The following is a 22,781-nucleotide window of genomic DNA, read 5'->3' on the forward strand; positions in this document are numbered from 1 at the left end:
GCACCCCTGTGGTGTCTGACCCTTGACAGGAATAGAGCGTGGCTTTGGACATTAGACTCGGGCCTGAAGATCTCTGCTTAGCCCGAACATGGATTCCCTAAACATGACTATTGAGGCTGCTGAGATCACCACATTCTTTGGGGACAGCCCTGCAGTCAGTCCAGGGGAAGACCTTGTAGACAAAATGATCCTGGCCTCAATGGTGCACAGCTATGAGAGATACAAAATGGAACAAATAGGCAGGGAGAAAAGAATGAGAATTGGCCCCAAAACGCCACATAACAGCGGGATAGAAGCCAAAGCCCCATTATCTCCCATTATTGCATTATGTCTTTATCACGGTACTTTTAATAGTGTTCCAAGCAACAAGAACAAGACAGGAAGGACAAGTTGAAGGGACTACGTGTGTGTGTGTGTGTGTGTGTGTGTGTGTGTCTGTGTGTCTGTGTGTCTGTGTCTGTGTGTGTGTCTGTGTGTGTCTGTGTGTGTCTGTGTGTGTGTGTCTGTGTCTGTGTGTGTCTGTGTGTGTGTGTGTCTGTGTCTGTGTGTGTCTGTGTCTGTGTCTATGTCTGTGTGTCTGTGTCTGTGTGTGTGTGTCTATCTCTGTGTCTGTGTGTGTGTCTGTGTCTGTGTGTGTGTCTGTGTGTGTCTGTGTGTGTGTCTGTGTGTGTGTCTGTGTGTGTGTCTGTGTGTCTGTGTGTGTGTCTGTGTGTGTGTCTGTGTGTGTGTCTGTGTGTGTGTGTCTGTGTGTGTGTGTCTGTGTGTGTATCTGTGTCTGTGTGTGTGTCTGTGTGTCTATGTCTGTGTGTCTGTGTCTGTGTGTGTGTGTGTCTGTGTGTGTGTCTGTGTCTGTGTGTGTCTGTGTCTATGTCTGTGTGTCTGTGTCTGTGTGTGTGTGTCTGTGTCTATCTCTGTGTCTGTGTGTGTGTGTCTGTATCTGTGTGTGTGTGTGTCTGTGTGTGTGTCTGTGTGTGTGTCTGTGTCTGTGTGTGTCTGTGTCTATGTCTGTGTGTCTGTGTGTGTGTGTCTGTGTGTGTCTGTGTCTGTGTCTGTGTGTGTCTGTGTCTGTGTGTGTCTGTGTCTATGTGTGTCTGTGTCTGTGTGTGTGTGTCTGTGTGTGTCTGTGTGTGTGTGTCTGTGTCTATCTCTGTGTCTGTGTGTGTGTCTGTATCTGTGTGTGTGTGTCTGTGTGTGTGTCTGTGTGTGTCTGTGTGTGTGTCTGTGTGTCTGTGTGTGTCTGTCTGTGTGTGTCTGTGTGTGTGTCTGTGTGTGTGTGTGTCTGTGTGTGTGTGTGTGTCTGTGTCTGTGTGTGTCTGTGTCTATGTCTGTGTGTCTGTGTCTGTGTGTGTGTGTCTGTGTCTATCTCTGTGTCTGTGTGTGTCTGTGTCTGTGTCACTTTAACCCTTCGGTGCCCCAGACCATGACTTCATGGCAGTTCTCTCTACTGAGCAAAGGACACATTTGTTCCAACCACGTTCATCCCTGTGTTCTTATTAAAACTTCATAAGGGGAGCAGCTGGGGAGCTCAGTGGATGGAGAGCCGGGCCTAGAGACGGGAGGTCCCGGGTTCCAATCTGGCCTCAGACCGTGGCCTAGCCCTGACCACTCTCCCGCCTTGGAGCCAATACCCAGCATTGACTCCAAGGCGGAAGGGGAGGGTTCAAAAATAAAACAAACTTCCCAAGAACGATGAGGTGAGTGGGGTTAAAACACCAACTTCGCTTCTCTTCACGAGGAAACTGTGCCTAAGAAGAAGGATCTTGATGAGCATCGCTCAAGGATTTCAGGCGAACGTTGTCCGTCAGGGCGCGAAGCACTAAAGACGGACGGATGGACGGACAGAAGACGGACCCTACGTGAGGGGTCAACGTGTTCTGTGAATGTGTATCGTCGTCTCATCTAGGGACAAGCTAGGACAGAGCCCGGGAAAGTATTCGGCTTGAGGAGGACTTGAAGGAACCGGATTTCCTGCCTGATGCCGCGCCAGAGCTCGGGCATCCCGTTAGGAGAGGGCCCGGGCGCTGCGCTCTCCGAGGAGAGAAATGGGCATAAGCAGCCACTGGTGGAGGGAGTGGGCAAGCAGAGTCAGGATCCCCAGGACTGCGGCAGAGGCCCGGGGAGTCAATGGGCCCTTTCCATTCCAGCCCGCGGAGCTTCGGGATCTTGACAGACATCCCAGGCGTTTGGGGACGGACGTGGGGAGCGCCGAGAAGCATTCCCAGAGAGAGGAGGGAGAGAGCAGAGGGCCCGAGACAGGCCTTTGGTGGGTCTCCCCAGCGGATGAGTGCAGCCTGTGTCAGACCCCGCGGTGGAGAGCGCGGCCCGGTCTGTGTCAGACCCGACGGTGGAGAGCGCGGCCCGGTCTGTGTCAGACCCCGCAGTGGAGAGCGCGGCCCGGAAGGGAGTCAAGGATGGCTGGCGGGAGCTCGCCAGGATGGGGGCCGACAGAGCCTAATGAATCGGACCGTAGCCGAGAGAGGGAAACGGCGGGAGTTTGGGTTCTGATTTCACTTCCCTTGTCGGTGTTGAGCATTTAGCCGGCCAGTGGACTGTGGGGCGGATTGTGCTTTGCTTGCTAAGACAAACCCATTTCCTGAGGAGGGAGCAGTGCCCGAACTTGGAAGAAGTGTTTGATCTCTTACAGTCGGTGAAAATGATCTCCAGTCCGAGATCCGCCTCCCCACCAGCCTTCCTGCAGAGAGGATGCGTGATCACTGACGAGGACAGCTGTTCGCTTCACTAGAGACCCAGTCTGGAGCTTTGCAGCTCAGTCTTCCAAAAGAGACCCGGAAGGGACCGGCTGCTTGGAAGGCGTTGTGCTGTAGCCTAGTGGGCAGACTGCTGATCTCAGAAGGAACGGGGACGGGCTCTTGGACAGTCCTGGTCTTCTTCATCACCCAGTCTCTGAGCTTCAGGGGCCTTGTTTTCACAAAATGAAAGTGGTCCTGGCTTTAGAACTGTCGCGGGGTGGAGGTGATTTTCAAATAAAATAGTGTCCATGAAGTACCATGTGAATGTTGGTGCTTAATGGTTATGGGCTTGATTATGTAATTATAGAAAATAGGGAAGAGTGGAAATTGCAGGAAACTTTTTTCCACCATTATTTTCCTTTTTTCCTTCATTGTTCTGCCTGATGTGCATTGTATTTAGTGATGCATCTGAAGCTCAATTACAAAAATCCCTAGGAGCTTGATAATTAATTGCCAAATTTTCTTTGAAGGAAAAGGTCACAGTTGTAGCTCACTGACAATTTCCTTTCCCCAGTGAGAAATCTGATCATCTGAATAATTTAAAGAAATTTAAATCATTTGGGGAAAAGGGTGTTTTTCAATGAGATTTGGCAGTCATTTTGAAAAACCTTTTGTAGATCGTTCCTAAGCATGAAATCTGACAGCTTTAGAATTTTTGTGAAATTTTGGTGGGGCCCATCCTAATTTGACAAAACATACCATAACCCGTAGCCTCGCTGAGAATCCCTTAAAAATGTCATCTTTCACTTATTCAAGGAAGGTTTGGATTTGCCAGATCCAATTGCCCTTTCTCAGTTCTCAGTCTCCTCTACCTCTCTGCAACCTTTGACATTGCTGACCACCACTCTCTTTGATTTTCTCTTCTAGATTTTTGGACACCACTCTTTCTTGGTTCTTTTCTTAGCAATCTGACCATTCCTTCTTAGTCTACTTTGCTGAATCTTCATCCAGATTATGCCCTCTAACTAGAGTTGATCCTCAGGGAAGTGAGGGAATGGGGAAGCTCTGCCAGAGTCCCTCTGCCTTTGTAGTAATGAACTCTGGGATGGGGGGTGGCCCGTGTGCCCACAGAGAGCACTCTGCATGCCATCTTTGGAACCTGTGCCATAGGTTCGCCTTCACTGCCCTAAACTCTTCCTACTTCCAATTTCCCTATGACTGTAGAGAGCAATATTCTCATTCCATTGGGTGTCTAGGTATCATCCTCTGCTCCTCACTCTCTTGGCTCCCTTCCAGTATTCCATCTGTTGGCTGCATCTATCCATCCCCCCTTTGCATGATCTTTTCTCCTCTGACTCTGCCACCACTCTGATGCAGGTCTTCACTGCTTCACACCTAGATTCTTAGCTGTACTTGGAAGTTGAATAGGTGACTTTTACACATTCTGACTATTCAACCTACACACATTGAAAATGAATTTGTCGACTGATGGGAATGGCAGAGTCAAAAAGAGTAGGACGAGACACTGAGCTAGACTTTGGCTTCCTATTCCTCCCCCATCTTTAGGGGCAATTGGTAAGGCAGTTGCAGTCAATAAAAGCCTGCTGGTGGGTCTACAAGCCTCAGACTTCCCCATTCCAGTCCATCATTCATTCAGTCACCAAAATGATTTTCCTGTCCTCACACCGTAAGTTTTAGTAGCTTCTGTCAACAAGATCAAATAAAAACAGTCTTTTTACATTCAAAGCCCTTTATAGAAGCAACTGGATGGTTCAGCAGGCTGAGAGCCAGGCCCAGAGATGATGGGAGGTCCTGAGTTCAAATTTGGCCTCCTATTTTCTAACTGTGTGACCCTTACCTCTCTTCTACCTCAGAACCAATGCACAGTATTGTTTCTAAGACAGAAGGTAAGAGTGAGTCTGTTCGTTTAAGTCCTTTATGACCTGGGCCCCCTCTCACCGTTCTAGTTTTCTTGCACCTTATTTGATTGGTGACACCAGCTTCCTGGCTGTTATGTAACAAGAGCTGCCCATCCCTCTTTCCTACTCTACCTACCAGCCATCTCCCCTGACTTCCTTTGAGTCTAAACTAGAACCCATCTTTCCCACTCTCTTAATTCTAACGTCTTCCCTCTGTTGCTTGTTGCCTTTTTATATTGTAGTTTGTACGTGGTTTGCATGTCGTCTTCTCCATTAGATTGTGATCTTCTGCAGGACAGTTTCCCTGGTGTTTAGCACGGGGCTTAGCGCATAGTAGGTGCTTAATATTGATTGATTGACTTAGTGACTGAGAAAGCAGCATCTGTGTGTAGGTGATAGTTTCTAATCAATCAAAAGTCTCTCGCTTAGGCTTCGCAGTCCTTCCATCTGGCCTTGCTGATCAAAACTATTTTGTGCTACCCTACTGCGTGTGAACGAAAGGTCTGAAGTTTCCTTTGCCTGGTAGTTAAGGCAGTCTAGAATCATTCTCTTTGCAGCAGTGCACCAGCCCGATCAATCTCTCCTTTGAGGGTGCTCTGCGCTAGGTCTCTGGGCCTTCCTTCAGGGCGGTCCTATGCAGATGCCCCACATCCCTGCCCTGACACCAACAGCTCCTCGGAAATCTGCTCCAGATCTTCATTTGCTTCTCACAGGGGAGGGGGAGAAGCATCCGGAAATCTGTGTGTTAGGTAGCCAGGGCGCGCGTCAGCTGTGACCCATAGCCGATGTTCACGCCACGGAATGGCAGTATCTGGCCACGGACAGCCACTTCAGCGACGGATGAATGAACCGCCCTTATTTTGGTTCCATCTTTTTTCCAGCGCACTTGAGTTGTTGGGCGGCTCGATTCGTGGGCACGGATTTCCTGGTTTACCCCCAAATTTCTATCTGAACACCCTGAAACTCTGGCCGACCTCTGAGGCCCTTCTTGACAGTCTCCAGTGGAACTGAGAAGCGGCCACGGGCGGGAAGGCAGCCTCTGAATGGAGGATGCGCTGGCTGCCTGCTTCCCTGGAAAGAAGCCCCGTAACTCTCCCCCAGCCACTTTCTGATGCCCGTCGGAACAGGAAGGGGCCGGCCGACAGGCGGCAGGGAGAAGTGCGGCTGCAGCCAGGAGGAACCCCGGCCCGGAGCGCAGTCAGTCTGGCGTCCTTGAGGAGCCTCGGGGTCCCGCTGTACCCTCATAAAGGGATGGCCTCAGCCAGCGAAAGCGGACACTGTAAAGGCCTGTAAATGCAGCTCTACTTGTGGGCTGCCACTGTGGACGCCTGAGGGCCAACTGGCTAACGGGCTTGTGGAACTCAAGGCGTTCAGAGCAGCCCTCCTGGGAGGCGATGCAGAAAGCAACACTCCTTTGCATCCTTGCGCGAACAAGACTTACAAAACAGAAGGACGCAGAGAGCGAGGCTCCTTTACATCCTTGCGCGAAGAAGACTTACAAAAGAACACAGAGAGCGACGCTCCTTTACATCCTTGCGCGAACAAGACTTACAAACAGAAGGACGCAGAGAGCAACTCTCCTTTACATCCTTGCATGAACAAGACTTACAAACAGAAGGACGCAGAGAGCAACTCTCCTTTACATCTTTGCATGAACAAGACTTACAAACAGAAGAATGTGGAGAGCAACTCTCCTTTACATCCTTGCATGAACAAGACTTACAAACAGAAGAATGTGGAGAGCGACACTCCTTTACATCCTTGCGCGAATAAGACTTACAAACAGAAGAATGTGGAGAGCGAGGCTCCTTTACATCCTTGTGCGAACAAGACTTACAAACAGAAGAACGTGGAGAGCGAGGCTCCTTTGCATCCTTGTGCGAACAAGACTTACAAACAGAAGAACAGTTTTCTCCGAGTGAGCGCCTGGCCGGAGAAGGAATCGACTTTGACGTGGGTTTCAGGAGGTGGAGCTTGTAAAGACCGCCAAGCCTGGCCACCTGGTATAAGTGAATGCTGCTGCTCTGTGGTAGTCCTGTTCCCATTGACAAGGAGGGCTTAAGGAGGTTTTGCTTGTGGACTTGCAGCTTTCCCCCCCTTGCGTTTTGCTCTCTTTTTGTTACCTCGCTGACACACCTCATAATTGTTCTTCGAGAAGCGCCTGTTCAGAACCCAAAGCCCAAAGGAAGCCATGTAAAAGGCGTGCTTTGCTCCCCTCCCCCCACGCCCATGTTGGGCAGCATCCCCGGATCAGTCCTTTGGGGTCATACCAGCTGGCAGCCCTGCCGAGTGGCCAAGGTTCACAGCTGGTCATCACTCAGGCTCCGGGTTCTGCCTGGTCTACTCTGCCTCTATTCCTGGAGCTCTTCCCAGCCTTTCCAAAATTGTCTTGTCTGGACGGAGGGGGTGGCGAGGGGATGTCCAAGAAGCAGGACCTCGTCTTGGAAATCTTGTTTCTTGACGCCTTCGCTCGTCAAGGGCAGAATCTGCGTGAGCCACTCCGGGGCATCGGATCTCTTGTGCTCTTCTGCATGGACAGCAGTTCCGAATCGTGGGGCGTCTCCTGCCCCATTTCTACCCCAGCTGGGCTCCCCTCTTGGAAAGATCTCCAGACGGCCAGCCTGGACTCTGCGGACTCACTCGTGACCACGCCGATTAGTAGGAGAGAAAGCAGAGATTCTGGCAGGGCAGGTGACAAGCTCCAGACCCTAATGGACGTGCAAGCCCTGATCCGCTTGTCCGTGGAGCACCTGCAGCAGTTTCTATTCTCTCACCCACTGAGCGAACCCATTAGTCACCAGGCTGTCCTGTCAGGCCCACCTTCAACCTCCTGTTCCTCAAAGAAAATTCTTTTTTCTAGATTCAACCGAGTTCAAGCCAAGCATTGTTGGGGTGAGACTGTTGCAAACATGGGTGTCGTATTCTGTCACCAGCCATTCCCCAAGGGATGGACATCCCCCCATTTCTGATTCTTTGCCTCTACAAATATTCTTGTGCACGAAGGCCCTCCCCTTTTTATGATCTTGGGGATACACTCAGTAGCGATATGCCTAATTCCAATTTCTCCTCCAGAATGGCTGGATCAGTTTGCAGTTGCACCAAGGATATTGATGTCCCAATTCTGCTACATCCCCTCCCGCATGTATCACTTTGGTGACGTATCGGCTAGTCTGCTAGGTGTGAGCTCAGCATCGTTTGATTTTGCATTTCTCTAATCCTAAGTGATTTAGAATGTTGTTTTTTAATATGATCGTTGATAGCTTTGATTTCTTCATCTGAAAACTGCTTGTTCCTATCCTTTTACCAGTTGTCAGCTGGGGGAATGGCTTGTTGTAGTCTTATAAATTTGGCCGACTTCTCTCTAAATTTGAGAAATTAGACCTTTATCAGAATAATTTGTTATAGATTTTTCCCAGTTTGTTGTTTCCCTTTCTAAGGGTTAAAGATGAAAGGGTTGGACTAAATATATAAAAATCCAGAAATTATTACTCAAGCCAGAATGACTTTAAGCAATTTATTTATAAAATAGATGGAAAGAGTGAAAGTAAGGAAATGAGAGAGAGTCAATAATTACTCTGCCCCCTTCCCCACCAGGCAGGGCTTTAGAGGCCTCAGCAAAGGGGGCCCAGAGGTAAATTAAACAAGGGTTTTAGCCATGAGGCCTCCTCCAAGCCTCTCCAGAGACTGGTGCCTCCGGAAAAGCCAGGAAAGAGAATCAGCCTTTTCACTCATCGAGGTGGTAGTTCTAACGGAAAGTCGAAGAGCAGTCCAAGGTACCCAAGCCAGAGCTCCTTCGAGATCAAGTTCCAAGGTGAAAGAGCTGGTCACAGGAAGTTCTTGCCACTTTTAAAGGCCCTTCCTTTCATCACTTCCTGTGCCTTCCTTCTGCTTTACATGGACCAATTGCAGCTATTGTGTTGATTTGTCACTCACTATAGTACACATGGGTCACAGACTCCCCCCATACTTAAGAATAAGTGGGGTGTATACTCTTCTGGTGATTAAATCTAAAAATGGGCAGGGGAGAGTTAATCCCATCTTCACATCTTCCAATCTGAGTTACATTGCTTTTCTTTGTACAAACATTTTAAAATTGGATATAATGAAAAGGACTCATTTTCCATCTTACAATGCTCTCTTATCTCTTGTTTGGTCATAAAATCTTCCCTTCTCCTTAGACCTTCCAGGTAATCCAGTCTATCTGTGTTCTCCTAATTTGCTTAAAGGATCATATAATTTATATATGCCCATTTGGACCTTATCTTGGTATAGAGTATGAAATATTGGTCTATGCCTAGTTTTTTCCATACCGTTTTCCAGTTTTCCCAGCAGTTTTTGTTAAATAGTGAGTTCTTATTCCAAAAGCGAGGGTCTATCAAGCATTAGATTGCTAAGGTCATTTACCCTTGTATATTATGTATTTAACATATCCTATTGATATCCTAGTTCTTAGCCAGTACCAAACTCTTTTGAAGATTATTGTTTTACAATACAGTTTGAGATCTGGTGCTGCTAGGTCACCTTCCTTCACTTTGTTTTTCTCAATAATTCCCTTGATATCCTTGACCTTTTTTGTTTTTCCTGATGAATTTCATTATTTTTTCCTAGTTTTATGAAAAAATTATTTGGTAGTTTGATTGCTATGACACTGAATAAGTAAATTAATTTATTTAGAATCGTTGTTTTTATTATATTAGCTTGGCCTACCCATGAGAAATTAATATTTTCATTAGGTGAAGTGTTTTGTAATTGTGTTCATATAATTCCTGGATTTGTCTTGGCAAGTAGATTCCCATGTAAATATTGTTGAGTTCTTTTAAATGGAATTTCTCTATCTCTTGCTACTGAACTTTGTTGGTAATATATAGAAATGTTGATGATTTATGTGGATTTTTTTTGTATCCTACAACTTTGCTAAAGTTATTCATTTTTTTCAACTAGTTTTTTTAGTTGATTCTTTAGAATTCTCTTAATTTATCATCATGTCATCAGCAAAGAGTGACAGTTTAGTTTCCTCATTACCTTCTTTCATTCCTACAATTTCTTTTTCTTCTTTTACTGCTAAAACTAGCATTTCTAATACAAAATTAAATAATAGTGGTAATAATGGACATCCTTACTTCACTCCTGATCTTATTGAGAAGGCTTCAAACTCATCCCCATTGCAGATGATATTATTTATCATTTTAAGAAATGACCCATTTATTGTGATGCTTTCTAGTGTTTTTTAATAGGAATAGATATTGTATTTTGTTGAGGGCTTTTTCTGCATCTATTTAGATAATCTTGTGATTTCTGTTAGACTTATTATTGATTTTTGTCAGTTATCCTGATGGCTTTCCTAATGTAAACAGTATCATATTTGGGTCATAAAAAGAATTTGGTTGGATTCCTTCTTTTTCTTTTTCCCTGAATAGTTCTTTAAATGTTTGATAGAATTCAATTGTGAATCTATCTGGCCCTGGGAATTTTTTTCTTAGGGAGCTTATTGATGGCTTATTCAATTTCTTTTTTTTTTTTTTTGAGATGGGATTATTTAAGTATTCTATTTCCTTTTTTGTTAATCTGGGCAATTTATATTTTTGTAAATATTCACGTATTTCAATTAGGTTGCCAGATTTGTTGTCATATAATTGGGCAAAATTGCTTCTAATAATTGCTTTAATTTCCTTTTCATTAGTGGTAGCTTCACCCTTTTCATTCTTGATAATAATTATTTGATCTTTTTCTTTCTTTTTTAATCAAATTAACCAACACTATATATTTTAGTTGTTTTTTTTTTAAAAATAAAATCAACTCCTCGTATTATTTATTAGTTCAAGGGTTCTTCTCTTACTTTCAATTTTATTAATTTCTCTAATTTTTAGGATTTCCAATTTAGTCTTTAATTGAGGATTTTAAATTTGTTCATCTTCTAGTCTTTTGATAGCATGCCCCATTCATTGATCTGCATTTTCTTTTATTTTGTTGATATAAGAAAATTTCCCCTAAGTACTGCTTTTGCTGTATCTCATAAATTGTAATATGTTGTTTCCTCACTGTTATTAACAAAATTATTGTTTCTGTAATTTTTTCTTTGACTTACCCCTTTTTTGGCATGAGATTATATTAATTTTTTTTTATTTTTCTTTCCATAGAACTTTATTTATTATACTTTTTATTGTGTTATGATCTGAAACAGGTATAGTATTTTTTTTCTGCTTGTCTGTATTTTATTGTGAAATTTTTACGACATGGACAGTTTTTGTATGAGAGCCATGTACTACTGAAAAGAAGGGTATATATTCCTTTCTATTATTCCCATTCAGTTTTCTCCACAGATCTATTAGTTCTAACTTCTCTAAGATTTCATTCACTTCCTTTACTTCTTTTTTGTTTATTTTTTGTTTTTTTATTTTTAGACATCTATCTGAAAGGGGGAAGTTGAGGCCCACCATTAGTATAGTTTTACTGTCTATTTCCTCCTGAAGTTCATTTAATTTCTCCTTTAAAAATTTGGAGGCCATACCATTTGGTGCATATATGTTTAGAACTGATATTACTTTATTGTTTATGGAACCTTTTAGCAAGATGTAATTTCCATCCTTATCTCTTTTAGATCTGTTTTTGTTTTAGTTTTGTCTCAGATCATGATCGCTACTGCTTTTTTTTTACTAAAGATGATGCACAATAAATTCTGCTCTAGCCCCTTACCCTTATTCTTTATGTATTTCTCTGCCTCAGATGTGTTTCTTATAAACAACATATCATAGGATTCTGTTTTTTATTGACTGTTATCCACTTTAATTTTATGGGTGAGTTCATTCACTGTTATGATTCCTGTATCTGTATATTCCCTCTATATTATTTTCATCTTTTGATCCTGCTCTTTCTCCTTTTACTCTGTCCCTCCTCACAGGTGTTTTGCTTTTAATCACTACTTCCTATATTTCCCTTCCTTCTATTACCTCACTCTCCCCTCCTTGTCTTATTCTCCTATTTCTCTATGGGATCCTATACCCAAAGAATATGGTTGTTATTCCCTCTCTGCGTGAATTACAATAAGAATTGAGTCTTAAGCATTGCCCATCACCATCTTCATCCTCCCCTCCACTGTAATAGTTTTTCACTCATCTTTAGGTGAGATAATTTATTCTATTCCATATCTCCCTTCCTTTTCTCTCAGTGAAATTCTCTTTTTTACACTTGTTTTTTTTTATACCATATCATTCTAATCAGCTTCTTCCCACACCCTCTATCTATGTAGCCTCCTTCTATATGCTTTAATACTGATAAAATTTTTTTAAGAATTATAAATATCATCTTTCTATGTAGGTATACATACAGTTTGACCTTATCAAATCCCTTAAATTTTCTTTTTCTTTTTTTACCCTTTTCTATTCCTCATATCTTCTCTTTGGACATCAAATTTTCCATTTAAGACTGGCCGTTTCATCAGGAATTCTTGGAAATCTTCTATTTTATTAAATGACCATTTTTTTCCCCTGAGAGAATGTACTCTGTTTTGCTGGATAAGTGATTCAGGGTTGTAAATCAAGATCCTTTGCCTTCTAGAATATCATATTCCAAGCCTTCTGATCCTTTAATGTAGAGGGTACTAAATCCTATATAATTTTGAACTATAGCTCCATGGTATTTGAATTGTCTCTTTCTGGCTACTTGTAGTATTTTTCTCCTTGGCTTGGGGGCTCTTGAATTTACCTGTAATATTCCTGGGATTTGTCATTTGGGGATTTATTTCCAGAGGTGATCTGTGGGTTCTTTCAGTTTCTATATTACCCCCCCTCACCACCCCCAGTTCAAGAGTATCAGAGCAGTTTTCTTTGATAATTTATAATATTAAGATGTCAAGTGTTTTTTTTTTTTTTTAATCATGGCTCTCAGGTAGTCCAATAATTTTTAAATTGTCTCTTTTGGATCTATTTTCCAGGCCAGTTCTTTCTTCAGTGGAATAGTTCATGTTTTCTTTTTTTTCATTCTTTTTATTTTGTTTTGTTTCTTGATGTCCTATAAAGTCATTAGCTTCTATTTGCCAATTCCAATTTTTAAAGAATGATATTCTTCCTTGACCTTTTGATCCATTTGGTCCATTCTACTTTTCCTAGAACTCTTTTCTTCATTGGATTCCACCATCCCCTTTTCCAGTAGGTCAATTATTTTTTTTTGTGGAATTCTTTCTTCATTGTTTTGTTTGTTTGTTTGTTTGTGCTACTTTTTTCCAGTTAAACAATTTTAATTTTTAAGATATTTTCTTTTTGCTTTAAGGTTTTGCATGTAGTTGCTTGTATCTCTCTGTCCCCTACTGAATCTGTGTGCCTTGTTCTTTGTCTCCACAGACATCTTCTACCGTTCACGTTCTTTTGCTGTTGGTTCATTTTCTCAGGCTTTTTTGGTCTGTGGACTGGGAGTTGGAAAGCTGTTGATCCTGTCTCCTCTAGATGTAGGACTCGGCACGGTGGGCTATTTGCCCAGGGGCGAGGGGCTGCACCGCGGGCTGGCGCCAAAGGCTTAGGACTTCAGGAGGCGGATGTGGAGGGCCCTTGGTTGGTTTGGGCAGAGCTCCTGAGATCCCAAAGCTGATCTTTGGCCTGGCCCAGGAGTTGGGGGTGGCGTCCGGCTCCTCCCTCTACCTTTCGGGGGGTCTCCACAGGAGGCGCCCTCCCTCGACCTTGTGGTGGCCTTTGGACGCCTGCCATTTGGGAGGCCCTGTTTTAAGCTTGGTGTGGAAGGGTTTTCAGAGTAAGTTCAGCGTTTGCTGCTGCCGAGTCGCCATTTTGGCTCGGTGCGCCTGTTTTGGGAAGGGTGAGTTCGCTTTTTACCAGGAAAGGCTTTCCAGGGTTGGTGGTCTATCCGAGGAGTGCGGATTTTAGACCGAAGGACAGGCCGCATGTTGAGTAGATTTGGAGGCCGTCTGCTTAAAGGGATGATTAAAGGGGAGATAATCAGGTGCGGAACGTGCTGGATTCACTAACCGAGGCACAGGCTCCTCGTGGCAAAGACTGGCAAAGAAAAGGTCTCTTCTCATGTGTGCGCCCTTCTTTCAGTCAGCTTTTCAGCCTTTTCCTTTAAGGCTGGCTCCATCCATCCGCCAGGGCTTGTGGAGCACCTCGGAGGCCTCCTCCTGAGACTCCTTTAGGCTGAGAGCTTGCTCGTCAAATGACCTAAAGCGTCGTCCGAATTGAACCCTCAGACGGCTTTTATGCCGTCGTCTTCTTAAAATGCTTGCGCCGTGCTCGAGTTTAAAGTGTGTCTTCTCGTTTGAACCAGGAACCTTTCGAGGATGGCTTTGCGAATGGCGAGGAAGGTACTCCGACCAGAGAGGCCGTGGTCACTTACACGGCCGAGAGTAAAGGCGTGGTGAAGTTCGGCTGGATCAAGGGGGTGCTGGTGAGTGGATCGATCAGGAAGCTGCCCTCGGGGCGCCCCCCTCCACGCCCGGGCGCTCCATTCCCTCCAGTGACCCTCGGAGGCCTCTTAGAGTGCCGAGTCACTTTGCCTGCCTGGTGCAGTCCCCGTGGGGTGTCGGCTCCTTACGTGAGGCCCAGAGCCGCCTTAGTTATGTCTTTGGGCCCCCACAATAGAACACCGTTTCACGCCCCTAGTAGGGGCTTTATTGATTTCCATTTCACTGAATATTCATGATTAGAGAGGGTGTGCTCACGTGTGTGTGCGTGTGTGCATGTGTGCGTGTGTGTGCACGCGCGTGTGTGCATGTGTGCGTGTGTGTGCACGCGCGTGTGCACGCGCGTGTGTGCGCGCGCGTGTGTGTACACGCATGTGTGCATGTGTGCGCACGTGTGTGTGCATGTGTGTGTGTGCGTGCATGTGTGCGTGTGTGTGCGTGTGTGCCTCCATCGATCGGTTCTTCCCAGGAAAGTTCAGTGTTTTCCGCAGTGCCATGCTCATGTGAACCCTTTAGGAGAACATATTAACGTACGCGGTGGCGGCCCTTTCTGTCTGTCACAAGACGTGCTGCGGCCAAACGAAGGCGTGCGTCCATCGTCGGCTGACGGCGCCTTCCCTAAGAAGCTGCTCCGAAGGTTGGGGGCCACTCAGGGGCCGGGAACGTCCCCCGGAGTCGCTCTCACGCGCCTCTCCGAGACGGCTGAGACGCCCCGCCGGAGAGGGCCGACGCGCGCCTGCCCTACGGCGCACGAAGGGAAGCCTGGCCCGTCTGGAGACCGCAGAGGCCGCCCTGCTCGGAGCCCAGCTGGCGGGGCTCTGGCGCCCACTCCTGGCCGGCGCGCTGTCCGGTCTCTGCTAGGAGGCCGGGCGCAGGGCCGGGGGCCGGAGCTGGGGAAGCTTGACGAGGCACAGTCAGGGCCAGACCCGCCCCAGAGGGCAGCGGGCTTCCTTGAGGGGCCCCGGGGCGGGCCAGCCCCTGGGGGCGCCACCTTGTCCACTCGCGCCTCTGGCCGTCTACCTCCCAGAGGCCTCTCTGGCAGGCCTGAAAGGAGCCGAGCCTCGTGCTTAGGGCGGAGTCAGGGGTCGCCTGTAAAGCCGGCGGCACCGCCTAGACCCGCAAAGTAGGCTTCCTTCGGCGTCGGGGCCTCTTCCTCGTCTTGGCGCCTCTGCGGACGCCGGGAAGGGCCCGGAGCTTGGCCGGGGCTGCCCTGCGGCCGCGTGTCAGACCTGCCTTCTCCTCCCCCAGGTGCGCTGCATGCTGAACATCTGGGGCGTGATGCTCTTCATCCGGCTGTCCTGGATCGTCGGCCAGGCGGGCATCGGTAGGTCGGCCTCCCCGCGCTGTCCTAGGCGGGAGGGGACGGACACGGAGAAGGAAAGCCTCCTGACCAGGGCTGTGCTTCAGGCTGCCTTCCTCCTCTCCGGGGTGCTCGGGAAGTGCGCTGACCAATGAGAACCCCGACCGTCGGGCTTAGAATCGGTACCCGGGGCCAGGAAGGGGCCGGGAAGCGGAGGGAAATGGCTTGCCCAGGGTCACCCAGCTGGGATTTGAACCCAGGACCTCCCGTCTGCAGATACTGAGCCACCCCGCTGCCCCATAGAAGTAGTTTCCCAAATTCACTTGTAGTGATGAAATAAGTTGGGGTGTCTGTTCGTAGAGCTCGAAGCCCTTCCTTACAGCAGCCCTGTGGAGGAGGGAGAAGCGAGGGCCATCTCCTCCACTTTACAGGTGGCCAGACTGAAACTGGGCCGGCCACTGGCGCCGGGGGGCGCGGCTGGCCTCGGGGAGACGCCGAGCCAGCTCTCCCCCGCCGCTCTGTGGGCTCCACTAGAGGAGACACTCGCAGTGCGACCCCCCACAAGTGCGGCTCGTGGCCCGGCTCTTAAAGCCCTCGTTTCTGTTCCCTTCCAGGTCTGTCGGTTCTTGTCATCGCCATGGCCACCGTCGTCACCACCATCACGGGACTGTCGACCTCAGCGATAGCTACCAACGGATTCGTGAGGGGAGGTAAAGGCGCCCCTCTCAGAGCTCTCCTCGTTCCGAGCCTTTTAGGCTTCTCCGTCAGCCTGGTTAGCAAAGGGCCCCCGGCTGTTTTCTGACCAGAAGGCAGAGTCCGTTTTGAGTCTGGTCCTTGAAGGCTACTTTGGCCTCTTTGGGAGGCAGAGAGGCCCAACGGAGCTCTGTTCCTAAACGAGATGTTGCTCTCCGCTAAGTCCGGTCAGCTTCCCCTTTCCGTGTTGTGCAGAGGGGAGCATCTGCTCGCTTTGGAGGCTCTAAGCAAGCGCCTTGCATGAGACGGTGCTGCCGTGAAGCCGTCATGAACCACCATTGTGTGTATGGCTTTTTATGGCTGCCTTAGAGGGCCGCGTGCAGGGATGACGACCCCGGAAGAAAGGTGGGTCTGAGTAAACGTTACCGAGACTCGTTCAAGGTCTTTAGTCACTGGGGCGGGTGTAGGCTCAGGACATCGACTGCCAGGCTGGAGCCAGAAAGACTCGGCTTCTTGAATTCAGACCCGGTTCCCAGCACTTAACTAGCTGTGTGATCCTGGCCAAGTCATTTAATCCTGTTTGCCCCGGGTTCCTCCTCTCTGAACTGGAGAAGGGAATGGCCAACGCCAGGGTCTCTGCCAAGAAAATTTCAAATGGGGTCGCAAAGAGTCAGACATGACTGAACAATAGCCGATGAAAAGACACAAATAGAATAATAATAAATAATAATATTTAGCAGATAATCCGAGGCCCATTAAAACTGGGACTCCTGCAGAGTAAGGTTTGCTTCATTCCTCATATTTGTGTCCCTAGGTCTTAGCACAGTGTTCGCTACATCATAATGGGGTTAATATAATAATATTAATGAATGGCTGATTGATTTAATCAAAAGTTTTAACAAATCAGCCTAATGATTATACTACTAGATCATAAGTATTTTTTTTGAGAATTTATGAGAATATAAAGAAATGCAGGAAGCGGCTAGGTCGCTCAGTAGTGGATGGAGAGTCAGGTCTAGAGATAGGCCTTCCGTTCAGACATGGCCTCAGACACTTCCCAGCTGTGTGATCCAGAGCAAATCACTTACCCCCATTGCCCAGCCCTTACCACTCTTCTGCCTTGGAACCCACACACATTGATTCTAAGACAGCAAGTAAGGGAGAAAGAAAACCAGACAGACGGATAAGACAGAGGCAGGGGCCTTCGTGGTGAACGCAGCGTAGTTGAAGACAGAAGGATAGTGACCCATGGAAATACACTAGGTGCTATGTTAAGAGATAGGTTAGTGTGCTGATGAGAAGCCAGTTTTCCAAGTATTCAGGGAAAGGCTAGATAATCATTGGTCTGGGATGTTGCAGAAATGATTCTCGCTGATTAGGACATTAATGCATTGCTGGTGGAGTTGTGAATTGATCCAAGCATTCTGGAGGGCAATTTGGAACTATGCCCAAAGGGTGATAAAAGACTGTCTGCCCTTTGATCCAGCCATAGTACTGCTGGGTCTGTACCCCAAAGAGATAATAAGGGGAAAGACTTGTACAAGAATATTCATAGCTGCGCTCTTTGTGGTGGCAAAAAACTAGAAAATGAGGGGATGCCCTTCAATTGGGGAGTGACTGAACAAATTGTGGTATCTGTTGGGGATGGAATACTCTTGTGCTCAAAGGAGTGATGAACTGGAGGGATTCCACGTGAACTGGAACGACCTCCAGGAAGTGATGCAGTGAGAGGAGCAGAACCAGGAAAACATTGTACAGAGACGGATACATTGTGGCACAATCAAATGTAACTGACTTCTCTACTAGCAGTAATGCAATGACCTAGGACAATTCTGAGAGACTTATGAAAAAGAATGTGTCCACATCTAGAGGAAGAAGTATGAGATTAGAAACACAGAAGAAAAACAACTGCTTGATATGATTGGGGATGTAGACTCTAAGAGATCACCCTAATGCAAATATTAATAATATGGAAATAGGTCTTGATCAATGACACATATAAAACCCAGTGGAATTGCTCGTTGGCTATGGTAGGGGGTTGGAAGGAGGGAAGGGAAAGAACATAAATCATGTAACATTAGTCTAAATGAATTAAATAAAATTTTTCAAATAAAAAAAGAGAAATTATTCTTGCTTAGCTACAAGGTAGTCAACTAAGCCTTCTCAGACAAAGCAGAATGTGAGCCAAGCCCTTTTGGAAAGCTGGTCCACAAGTGAATCTGGAATTATAGCTTATAGAGGCAGAGTTGATCCAATTATGGAATTTTTTGAAAAATCTATAAATACGTTTTGTAAACAAAGGTCATTGAACATGCAAATCCTTAAGCCAGCTCACTGCCGGCTTGGATCTTGATATCCATTTTGATTCTGAAAAACATGAGCAAACACTTCTCAGTCCTAGTAACTAGCCCTTCCCAGAACTTAGCAGACAGATCTGAGTGACTCCAATGGTAGGAACCTGGAGGATAGGGTATGGGGAAAGTGTTCGATTCTATAAGGCTTTATTTCAGTAGACAGTGTAGACTTAGTGAGTTCTTGTTGAATGAAGTGTCAGTGTTCCTTCTCCCTCTGTGAGGCCAGTCTGAACTAATTCAGTAGTCTTTGGGTAGGTAGAAGAAGAAGGACATTTTCATTGACTAATCATGTACATTTGGGACTAAAACCATTTTGGTGTGAGGAAACTGAGAAGAAAAGAGATTGTGGAGCACATCTAGGAAAAGACCCCAAACCAGGCAAGAATGATGAAGATGATTACATTAAGATTTGGTTAAATTTGTTCATGAACTCTAGTGGATAGGGTAAACGAAAGAAGGTCATCAGCACCACAGGTGTTCATTGATTCGTTACCAGGATGTGGCTCTACAGAGTAAACGGAGTGACAGTGAAGAGAGTCACTTTTGATTCGCTCGTGTCCCTTTGGTCCAGGAAGGGATGAGACCTTCTTCCTGGATTTTCTGCCCTCTGATCACTCTTTATTGTATTGCTTTTGGATTTTGCAACAGCTGTCAACAGTATAAACTTCTGGGCATTTTCTGATGACAGCAGAAATAGCCTGACTCATCTGAAATGGGCAACATAGATGGCATTAAAGACGCCTATTAAAGGAAATCTCTTCCTAATTGAGTTTTGCTTTCGAACCATTTCACTGGCTTTTTTTAGGACTCGTTTCATAAGTCTCTACTTCCTTAGAAATTCAGAAGTAATAGTCAACAGAGCGTCTATTAAGTGTCCACCCTAATGAAAATCATTGGTACATAGAAATTGTAGGGCTTGGTGGCCAAGGCGACAATAGATAGATCCAAGTCTGGAGTCAGGAAGACTCATCTTCCCGAGTTCGAATCCAGCCTCAGACCCTAGCTTGTGACCCTGGGCAGATCCCTTAGCCCTGCTCGTCTCCGTTTTCTCACCTGTGAAGTGAGCTGCAGAAGGAAATAGCAAGAACTCTGCCAACAAAACGCCCCAAGACTTGAACACAACTGCAGTCAGGGCTACCCTGGAGTTGTGCTCAGGAAAGTACAACTGAAGTTGCTGGTTGATCGTTTCAAGAAGCGCGTCTGGCGCTACCCATGGAAGGGCCTGTTTGTTCCTGGCCCAGAACCCGGATCTCGCTTTCTGAAGCTCGGCGCCGCGCAGTCCAGGAAGCCTTCGGCTCTGTCGGCTTCCGTGAGGAGAAACCGTGAGCCGGGCGTCGAGGTGCGAGCGTCTGTGTGTGGTGGGCGTCTTCCTCGCGGCAGCAGTCAGGTCAGAGGCGGTCCCGCCTCCCATCCCGGCTCCCCTTCTCTTGGCCGCTCCTTGGAGGCTTCCCTTAGCCCGCCGTCCAGCCCTCGCAGACCGCTGACCCTTGGCGCGGGCTCTCCAGAGCGGTCGCAGCGCCCGCCGGCTGCTCCGGGCAGACGAGGCCCCCGGGGCTGCCCGGAACGTGGCGCCCCGCTTGTAAGCTGCCTCCGACAGGTCTCCACTCGGGCCAGGCGGTGGGGACGCAGATGGGGAGCTGAGGGTGCCGGGGCGCCCCAGGAGGGCCGCAGCCAAGGCCGGGCTGTCCGAGGGGGCCGCGAGAGTCGTGCCAAAGACGACTTCCTTTGAGGGGCCAAAAGCCTGGCTCCGAGCTCCGCGCGACACCTCAGCTTCTTCATCTGTAAGACGGGCTCCCCCGACCTGCAGCCCTTCTCTGGCTCGGGGTGCTGGGAGGCCCGCGAGGCCGAGGGCTTCGGGGCACACAGACGGTGGCGGCCGTAAGAAGACTGCGACGGCGGCTCTCTGTGGTCCGCTTCGACAGGGACTAGCGGGCGTGTCTCGCTGAAGTCGGCGCTGTGAGAAGCTGACGGGGGGGGGGGGGGGCAGGGCGACGGCCCGGCATCTGGGGGAGCCTTGTTGTGCCGGGCCCGCGTTGACCGGCCGCCTGGCGCCCCGTCACGCCTCTGCGGCCGTCAGGACCGGGCAGAGGGCGCCCCGTCACGCCTTCTTCTCTCCACCTGTCCTCGGTCAGCCCGCACTGAAGTCCAGGCACTTTGGACGGCGCTCGGACTCCTCTCAGCACTGGGAGGACGGCTGTCGGGCCGGGCAGACGCCCACGAGCACCGGCGGCACCGTGTGTGCTCCCTTTGCTCTGGCACTGCTTTGCTTCACAAGTTGGCGCAGAACCCCTCACGCTGTGGGGGTTGGCCCAGAGCAGGTCGGTGTGGTTCTGGGCGGTTCCTGTGACGACGGAGCTATCGCCGCGATCTCCCGGGCTTCGCTGTCTGCCCTGAGCGTAGCGCAGCCCTCGCTTGCACGGGAAAGCTCGACTTCGTGACAGCCTTAAGGAATTCTAGACTTCAAAATGGTGACTGACTTGTGCCAAGTGTTGGACAGGGCAACACGGCCCCTGGCCAGGCTTCGTCCTGAGGAACGGCCACAGGAGCCGCTGTGTCCTTCCGAGGGCGCCTATGACAGTAAGACGCCCAACAACAGCCTGTCCCCTAGAGGGCGCTGCTGCTGAAAGGCACGGCTCTGTCTTGTTTTTCATTCTCACATTCCTTTGGCTGACCGTTGTCGCATTCCCTGAGGATACTCTGTAAATGATGTCGAACCAGCAGGTGCAGCGTTCAGCCTTCTGAGTGGTTGTCAAATGCTCAGAGGAAGATTTGGACATTATTGAGTGGCAGATCAGGATTACTCGGGGCGACTCCGAGCCTCACGAAGAGCTAAGAACGGCATGTTCGTGCTTGACCGAAATATGTGGAGATCAGGGTAGTCGCCAGTTCAAAGTGTTATTGCTCCGAGCGGAACTTGCATTTACAAAAGAGGTGCGAAGAATGAGCGTGGAGACATGCAGAAGCGTAGAGAAGACACTGGCCTGCCTAACTAACCACTGCTCTGGATGGGCCAGGACTTGCGGACCTTCAGCGGGAATTAAACTCTCTCCAGAAGCCAGGAAAGGAAAGCCAGCTGTTCATCCGCTCCCCCAAGTTCCCTCCAGGAGGCAGGTCAAGAGGATGAGGGCAGCTGCAGGGACTCCTAGGCCGACCTTCTTCGTGAAGGGTGGCTCCCTCTTGGAGGTGGCTTCTGTTCCCAGCCCTCTTCCCAGGGGCCCGTCACCACTCCCACACTTGAGGGCTAGCACGGCCCCGGGGCAGGTCTCCCCTCCGGCAGGGTCCCTGCTCCTCCGAAGGGTCCGCAGATTGGCGGCTGCTGCAGTTTCTGAGGGTGTGGATTCAGTCCTGATCCAGGGAGGTAGGAAGGAGGCACTGTGTGAGCGTTCGCCCGGGGCTCCTCCAGCGGGGCCAGGAGAACCAGGGGCTCCCTTCACCAGTGTGAAAGGGCCCAAAGACTCTTCAATGATTGGCCCCTCTCTGTTTTTCCTGAGGCTCCTGTAAGAGGAAATGCCTTTCACAGGGCGGCTTTCTGGTAGGTGTGGGAAGGAAGCTCAAAGGACTGACAGGCTCCCCTTCTCAGAGCCGGCGGTTCCCCCGGGACTAGCTGTGACGGTCCGGAGAGCTCCTCCAAGAGCCTCCGTTGCCATCCCGACTGATGCGTGCGTGTGGCGGAAGCGTGAAGCGCCCCCACCCGCCCCTTCTCACTCTGTCTCTCTCTCTCCAGGCGGAGCCTACTATCTGATATCGCGGAGCCTGGGGCCCGAGTTTGGCGGCGCCATCGGACTCATCTTCGCTTTCGCCAACGCCGTGGCCGTGGCCATGTACGTGGTGGGATTTGCAGAAACCGTCGTCGAGCTGCTGAAGGTGATTTGGCTTCCAGTCCTGGCTCGCTCTGCCTTTCTAGGAGCCAGCGAGGCCGCGTCCTGCACGCAGGCTGGGGGGTCGAGGCCGCAGGTGGAGTCACCGTCCCCTGGGCAGGCGCCTTTCATCCTTGTTTCTAGGGCGGAGGTGCCGGAGCGCTTCCTTGGCTTGTGAGGAATCCAGGAAGAAGCCCGCACACGGACCAGGGGGAGGGGCATCCCGTGTCGCCGGCCCTACCCCGGCTCAGTGCTTAGAGCGGCAGGGACAGGGTGTCGGAGCATCGCTTTTAGTCCTGTTCCTCGGCCCTTTGAACCTCACCAGTTATCCCACTTTGACTCCCCAAAGCAACATGGCAGCTTTATGAGTGCCACGTAGAGCGTGTGTCTCGACTGTCTTAGAGACAAGGCACGAACACGCCGCGTCTCGGCTCGTCTTTCGGGCTTGTCGAGCATTTACGTTATGCCCCTTTTCCTTCTTCCTCATCTCGTACCAGGAAAAACAGCTTGTAACACTCCCTCGCATCCTAAGCGGCGTCCCTTCCGGCCGGTGAGCAGCGCTCTT

General features: G+C 48.7%; 1 protein-coding gene across 1 annotated transcript in view; it reads left to right on the plus strand.

Annotated features, from left to right (window-relative positions):
• The window catches only part of SLC12A2 (solute carrier family 12 member 2), a 91,954-nt gene that overhangs the window by 17,571 nt on the left and 51,602 nt on the right, over positions 1-22,781 (plus strand). The window contains exons 2-5 of the mRNA XM_056806328.1: positions 13,877-13,996; positions 15,261-15,336; positions 15,927-16,022; positions 22,084-22,223. Of these exons, the coding sequence (XP_056662306.1) occupies positions 13,877-13,996; positions 15,261-15,336; positions 15,927-16,022; positions 22,084-22,223 (432 nt within the window). The remainder of the gene's footprint in view (positions 1-13,876; positions 13,997-15,260; positions 15,337-15,926; positions 16,023-22,083; positions 22,224-22,781) is intronic.

This window comes from Monodelphis domestica, chromosome 7 (assembly GCF_027887165.1).
Source record: "Monodelphis domestica isolate mMonDom1 chromosome 7, mMonDom1.pri, whole genome shotgun sequence".
In the NCBI taxonomy this organism is placed as follows: Eukaryota; Metazoa; Chordata; class Mammalia; order Didelphimorphia; family Didelphidae; genus Monodelphis; species Monodelphis domestica.